Genomic DNA, 7,927 nt, shown 5'->3' on the forward strand with positions numbered 1-7,927 from the left:
CTCTTTACTCTAAACTTAACGTAATAATATTATCTTACCTTACCTTGCCTCAAGAATATCATGTAACTACCAGTATATATACATCGTGAAAGACCTAGTAGATAACGGACGTCAAAATTAGAAACAAATCTATTCATATGTTCCAACCGTGTATAACCCCCCTCCCCCCTCAAAAAAAAAAGAAAGAAAGAAGAAATGACAGAAAAAAAAGAATAAAAAATGCACAAATGAATAAAAGAACGTAATAATAGACAAACAGAACTTACCTTCTTCTCTAAGGACGTTTGCGAGGAGCTGCGCGTGACCGTCCATGATCTGGTTCCTGTTCCCGAAAACGTCTTTTCGGCGTCCCAAAATTTTTCCTTTTCGACTGAGGAGGCTGTGGGTGTCAGGGCGACTCCTTGGCCACGCCCACCACGCCCTCGAGGGGGACAAGGAGGAAGTCGTGGGCGTGAAAGGGAGGAAGGGAGACGAGAACATGCCACTCCACATGATGGCCATGTGGAGGTGACAGAAGCCGATCAGCTGATCGCTCGAGGAACCGCAAGAAATAAATAAAGGAAAAAAAAAATACTAAACTCGTAAATCACACACTTAAGAAATATATAATAACAAAAAAACGCAAAACAATATCAATAAACAACATGAAATGTGAAAGAAAAACGATTATTTCTTCCGTCCGTCCGACAGCGCCGCCGCCCCGCTCGCGCACGTCCGCAGTTCCCGACGTCCCCCCCGCAACTGTTGACAATCCGGGAACCTGCGAGTGACGCTTACCTGTCTCAGCTTCCGGACCGCCACGTACCAGCATCTCCCACCCGAATCTGAAGGACGGTGCCAGGCTGGATGCTTCCGGTTGGGGCACGCTACCTGCTCCGATCGATTTATATGCTGTTTTTATGCCTGTTTTTTTTTTGTCTTGTTTGGTTTTGTCGAGATGTTTGTTTTGTTTCTTTTCTCTGTGTCTGTTTCTTTGTTTGTGTCTGCCTGTCTCGCTCTAACTCTAACTCTGACTCTAACTCTCTCTCTCTCTCTCTCTCTCTCTCTCTCTCTCTCTCTCTCTCTCTCTCTCTCTCCTCTCTCTCTCTCTCTCTCTCCCTCTCTCCCTCTTCTCTCTCTTCTCTCCCTCTCTCCCTCGGTCTCTCTCTGTCTCTCTCTGTCTCTCTCTCTCTCTCTCTCTCTCTCTCTCTCTCTCCCCTCTCTCTCTCTCTCTCCTTCCCCTCTCTCCCTCCTCCCCCCCCACCCTCTCTCTCTCTCGTCCCTCTCTCTCTCTCTCTCTTTCTCTCTCTCTCTACGTCTGCGTGTCTATCTATCTACCGATCTACTTACAGATATCTATCTAACTGTTTTTCCGTTTACCGTTATATGAATACAATTATCTGTATAACTATTTATGTATACTTACGGACACATGCTACTAAAGCACACACACACACACACACACACACACACACACACACACACACACACACACACACACACACACACACACACACACACACACACACACTGACTGACAGGAACGAGTATGTTGGTTCCGGAAAGTGTTTGCCACGTGTTGTTGAGCAGGAATGATGAATTATGAATTAAGATCACTGTCATTTTGTTATAGAAAATTATTTTACGGTTTGTCGTCGAAACCCCGATTAGGAATCATCGCCCTCCATTGATCTCTAGCGCTTAACCCCCCAAACAAATTGAAATAAATAAACTCACCATTTCCGAGGTCACTGCATCCGCGAGGTCAGACGGGGTCACGAGAGAACCCGCATGGAGTCGCAGAGAACCCTAAATGATATAAAGCAGTGGAAATATTCGCTGTTAGTTCTGATGTTCTCCGTTAGATGGTGCAGTGTGCGGATGGGAGTTGATATTTACGCTTTTTTTTTAGGTTTCGTCTCCTGAGATGGTGCCTGTGGGTGGGTGTGCTTTCTCCGGTCCCCGAGAAGACAATTGTAATGATAATAAAATTAATAATAATGTTGATAATGATGATAATAATAGTAGAAATAATAATAATAATAATAATAATAATAATAATAATAATAATGATCATAATAATAATAATAATAATAATAATAATAATAATAATAATAATAATAATGATAATAATGATAATAATAATTATAATGATGATGATAATAATAATGATCTCTTCTTCTTTTAACGGTAGGTTCATGTCTGAGCCGCCGTGGTCACATCATGATACTTAATTGTAGTTTTTCATGTTGTGATGCTCTTGGAAGTGAGTACGTGTAAGGTCCCAGTTCTTTCACGGAGAGTGCCGGTGGTACCTTTTTTTTTAGTAATCATTCTCTCTATTTTACCGGCTTGGGACCAGCACTGACTTGGGCTGGGTTGGCACCCATGGCTAGGTAGGCAATCGAGCTGAGTTCTTGCCAAAGGGGAAACAACGCGCCGGCCGGTGACTCGAACCCTCGAACTCAGAATGCCGTCGTGACAGTGTTGAGTTCGACGCTCTAACCATTCGGCCACCGCGGCCTTAATAATAATGATAAGGATGATAATATTAATAATAATGATGATATAATACCAGTAAAATGATAACATCAGTGATAATAATAATGATAAGGATTACAACAACAGCAATAATGATAATGATAATTATAGTATTATTATTAGTAGTACTGGTAATAGCAATAGCATTAATATCAGTAGGAACAGTAGTCAAAAACAGGTAACCGAGAGTAGTAGTAATAGCAACAGTAATAAAAAGACAGGTAAATGGTAATAATAATACTAAGAATAGTAGTAATATTGATAAAAACAGGTAATAGTGAAATCATTATCATCAGTAGTAACATTACTAAAACAGAAAATGGTATAATAATAACATTAGTAATAGTAACAGTAATAAAAAAACAGGTAATAGTAGTAGTAGTAGTAGTAATAGTAGTAGTAGTAGTAGTAGTAACAGTAGTAGTAACAGTAACCAAGTAACCGAGTGATCTCACTTTCCTCCCGACCCGCAGGAGTGGCAGAACGCCTGACGAGGGCCGTCCCTGGCACCTCCTTCTTCCTCTTCGGCTCCGGGGATCCTGCGGGACGGGGGCTGGTGGCGAGGAGGAAGGAGGTAGGATGGTTCCGGCGACCTGTGACCTACCACGCCCTCGTGCATGACCTCGGAGGAACGCCCACGGAGAGATATGGGCTCACGGGTGTGTAGGTTGGGGGAGGGGAGAATGGATGGGGGTGTTTATATATACAAATACGAATGAAGACAGACACGGAAATAAAGAGAGGAACGCGTCCGTAATGATGATAAAAGAGGGACACACAGACACAGTAAGTAATGACATGGAATCGCGACGTTACGAACGCGTCTAGAGATCCTCGTCAGGTATTTGTTCGTCTGATGAGGAAAACTTGACCTGTTCGAAACGATGCAATTCGATTTCATCCTTACTATGGCGTGTTTCCCTTTTTTAAAATACAAAACGATGCATATACGTATAGTTAAGCATATAAGCTTAGGTGTCTTCCATTTTTTTTTCATAATAGTCACAAACATACACAAAGTAATAATTTCCCAAGACCCCCTCTAGAGCGTACAAAACCAAAAGACAAAAATAACTCTAAATGAACGCACTGAACCTGGAAGATTCTAGCAGGCAGCCATTACAGAACACCTTGCACTCACCTGTAGTTAATGAACATGTCCTGCCATTGTCCACGGGGCTTTCACCACGAGAATTAAATCATTCCCAAAACTTTAAAGCGTTCAAGTGTCTTTGTAATAAAAAAAATGTCATCTGTCACACGTCTTCCATGCTTGATTTCGGAAGAGGGATACGAGGGTAATAAATAATGAGCAATTTTTAATCATATCCAAATCGTCAATTTTTATGGTATTCTAAAAAGCATAAGATAAAGCGTTAACCCCCTCCCCCCACAACTTACGGTTTGTGCGCTCATGAAAATTATGAAAAAAAATCTTTGGTATGGTGTGCGTATTAGTTATGTCATATCATATTTACCTTTTTAGATTAGTATGTAATAATGAAGATGATATTTATAACCGTTATATTAATGATAAAGATTATGAGGATGATGATTGACTTTGAAGATCATATATTGATGTCAGTGTTTTATAGTTATTTACGAAATATCTAATGTGTTAATAACGATAATAATAATGATAATGATAATGACAATAATGAAAATGGTGATAATAATGAAAATGATGATAATAATGCAAATGAGGATACTAATGAAAATGATTATAATAATGAAAATATTAATAATGATAATAATAATAAAATAATAATAAGTATAATGATAATAATAATAATAATAATAATAATAATAATAATTATGATGATGATGGTATTAACAATACTAGTAATAAAAATGATAACAACACTACATAACAGCAACAATAACAACAAAACGAACATCAATAACACCTCCCCCCCCCTCCCCCAGGTGTTGGCGCCATTCCCTTCATGATGAACGTGAACGTGACCCTCGACTCAGCGGACGTGGCACTCGGGCGCCGCGTGGCCAGCGCCCTGAGGGCCACCACCCAAGGGGGGCTGCCAGGTATGGCTGGGTGCTCGCATTCCGATCTATTTACCTGCTTGCTTTCTGATTTACGCATAAACAAGCAAAATGGGAGAATATTTACCTGCTTGCTTACTGTTTTCCGCATAAACAAGCAAAGAAAGGAGAATATTTACCTGCTTATGTGCTTACTTACGGACAAACAAAGAAACAAATGAAAATAACACGGGCGCACACACATACACGTATTTATAAATAAATATCTGTATGTATACATGAATACGACTATACACACATATATAAATACGTGTATACACACATACATTCATACATGCACACAAATACAGACAGTACATGCTTACATACAGTTCATGTACGCATGCCGAGGGTGTATATATATGTGTGTGTGTGTGTGTGTGTGTGTGTGTGTGTGTGTGTGTGTGTGGTGTTGTGTGTGTGTGTGGGTGTGTGTGTGTGTTGTTTGTGTTGTGTGTGTGTGTGTGTGTGTGTGTGGTGTGTTGGGGTGTGTGTGTGGGGTGTGTGTGTGTGTGTGTGTGTGTGTGTGTGTGTGTTGTGTGTGTGTAATATATATATTATTATATATGTGTTAAAATATCTTAATATATAAATATATATATATATATATATATATATGAGAATATATTATTATATATATATATATATATATATTATATATATGAATTATATATATATATTATATCTAAATAAAATATATTATATATATATAATATATATATATATATATATATATATATAATATATATTATGTAAATATTTTAAAATATATATATGAGATATATATATGAGTATATATATAAGTTTTAATAAATATATATATATATATATATATATATATATATTATATATATATATATATATGTTTGTTTGTGTGTGTGTGTTTGTAGATATATATGTATATCCATGTATATACCTTTGTCGAATACGTACATACCTCTAGAGATACTCTCAAACAGACATGCAATCAAACCTACATCCATACAGTGCACATAAACGCAATTACACGTACTCGCGGGCGACGTGTCCGTGTCCGCGGGAGGCTCAGCGTGGAAGGCTGGAACTACTGAGTCATTCCTTTGTCTCTGTTTCACTGTCAGTTTGACGGAGAGTTTATTGACTGCGACTCTCCTTTCCAGTCATACGTGTGAGTTACGTGAATTTTTTTTTCACTTTCTTTACTTACCTAATTTACTTTTTATTTGCTTACTTTATGCACAGTTTTACTTGTTTTTCCTTATTCATTATACTTTATTTTGCTTATTCATGCTTTATGATTTCTATATACGTAATGATTTTTACTTGTACCTTGCTTTACATATATCTTATAGTTTACTTATACGCATACTCAATATTTTACTTACAATCATACTTGTGACTTTATACTTTATTGAAGCAATGCTAAGAATTATTCATTTTTAAATATAATGTTTATATTTTTCCGTCTTTTCCTTTATCAATGTTATTAAGTAATCTACTACATTTTTTGTTGTTTCAATATTTCTTTCTTTCTATAAATATATAAACAGTTTTACTTATGATTTTTATTTTTTTTTCCTATTCATTATTTTGCGCTGAATTATCTACTTTTCTTTCATTTTTATTGTCATTTTTCATTCGTTTTTCTGTGTTCTTTACTGAATTACTTCCATTTGTTTGCTATTCATTGTTCTTAGGTGAATAATTCATACTTTTTTCATTGTTCTTAAGTGCAATATTATTTTCTTTCTTTTATTATTATTATTTTTTATTATTATTATTATTATTATTATTATTACTATTATTATTATTATTATTATTATTATTATTATTATTATTATTATTGTTATCATTATTATCATTATTATTATTATTTTTGCTATTCGTTGTTCGTAACTGAATCATTCACTTATCATTTTCTCTCTCTTTTTAATTCAACCTTCTTAGGTGAATAATTTCATTGTCTTTTGTCTTTTGTTGTTAAGGATAACTTTGACCAATTAACAGGAGTGCAGTCCATGGCCTTCCCACACGAGGGCCGAGTGGAGGTTGCATGCAATGTTGACCTGCTGCCTGCAAGTGAGGCGCCTGCAAACCATTCGGTAGGCTGAGTTTGTTTGTTTGTGTGTTTGTTTGTGCGTGTGCGGTGTGTGTGTGTTTGTTTTGTCTGTTTGTTTGTTTTTGTTTGTTTGTGTGTGTGTTTGTTTGTATGTATGTTTGTCTGTGTATGCGTGTGTATACATGTGTTAAAATTAGTGTCTAATGTTAGAATTAGAATACAGTGTTAGGTTTATGTTAATTCAAAAACTCATATCTGATTCATTTTGGATTTTATTGTTATAAATAAAAACAGAGATTCGGTTAGTCCGTTACTCTTTATCTATCATTTATCACCATTCCTTATTTATCATTCATCGTTATTCGACATTAAATATTTACTGTTTTTCCTTATTTATTATCATTCCTTACTTATCATGTATAATTCTTCCTCGTTTATCATTTATCACCTATTATCGTCTTTCCCACCCAAAGAGAGTCCAGAGCGATCCTCACCTGACCTTTGACCTCGCTTAACCTCCCCGCCCATCCCCGCCCACAGATGAAACCCTCCCTGGGTGGGCGGTACTTCTACACGCCCCCAGAGCAGATCGAGGCGCGTGTGGTCTCGGAGGCGGGCGGCGTGGGCGTGGTCGGCACGGCGCTGGTTGGATTCAGCCCAGAGGAGGCGCGTGGGCTGGCTCTGCACGCCCTCGCTCACGCCCACGACGAGGCTTGGAGGAACGTCGGATGGAGCAGGAGGATGTGACTCTAACTCTCTTCTGGGGGAGGATGTGGCGGTGTCTTCTCTCTCTCTCTCTCTCTCTCTCTCTCTCTCTCTCTCTCTCTCTCTCTCTCTCTCTCTCTCTCTCTCTCTCTCTCTCTCTCTCTCCCTCTTTCTCTCTCTTTCTTTCTTTCATTCTCTTTCTTTCTTTCTTTCTCTCTCCTCCTTCTTTTCTCCTCTGTGTCTCTGTTTCTGTATATTTCTCAGCCTGTCTCTTTCTCTCACTCGGCATTTTCCTCTCTCTCTCTCTATCTTCCCACCCCCACTCTCTCTCTCTCTCCTGCTCATCGTCCTCTCTATCTCTCTCCCTTTCTCTTCCACTCTTTCTCCCCCCCCCCCCCTCTCTCTCTCTCTCTCTCTCTCTCTCTCTCTCTCTCTCTCTCTCTCTCTCTCTCTCTCTCTCTCTCTCTCTCTCTCTCTCCTTCCACCCCATGTCTCGACTATTTTTTTCTTTAATGGTCGTAAATCAAGTCGTTGGTTGTTTTTCTGCTGTGATTTTCGGAATATCCAAACATTCTTCTTCTTTTGTCAGGGATAATAAACGAGCTAAGTTCAGTTCCCCGTTGA

At 38.1% G+C, this 7,927-nt stretch overlaps 1 protein-coding gene across 1 annotated transcript; it reads left to right on the forward strand.

The window, feature by feature from the left end:
- Positions 1-310: 310 nt before the first annotated feature.
- LOC119598007 lies at positions 311-7,478 on the forward strand. The gene is given in 7 exon segments (XM_037947656.1): positions 311-445; positions 691-774; positions 776-834; positions 2,959-3,179; positions 4,447-4,563; positions 6,547-6,641; positions 7,139-7,478. Coding segments are annotated over 7 exon segments (918 nt in total). The 3' UTR covers positions 7,346-7,478.
- The last annotated feature ends 449 nt before the right edge of the window (positions 7,479-7,927 follow it).

Source organism: Penaeus monodon, chromosome 40, assembly GCF_015228065.2.
Source record: "Penaeus monodon isolate SGIC_2016 chromosome 40, NSTDA_Pmon_1, whole genome shotgun sequence".
Classification (NCBI taxonomy): domain Eukaryota; kingdom Metazoa; phylum Arthropoda; class Malacostraca; order Decapoda; family Penaeidae; genus Penaeus; species Penaeus monodon.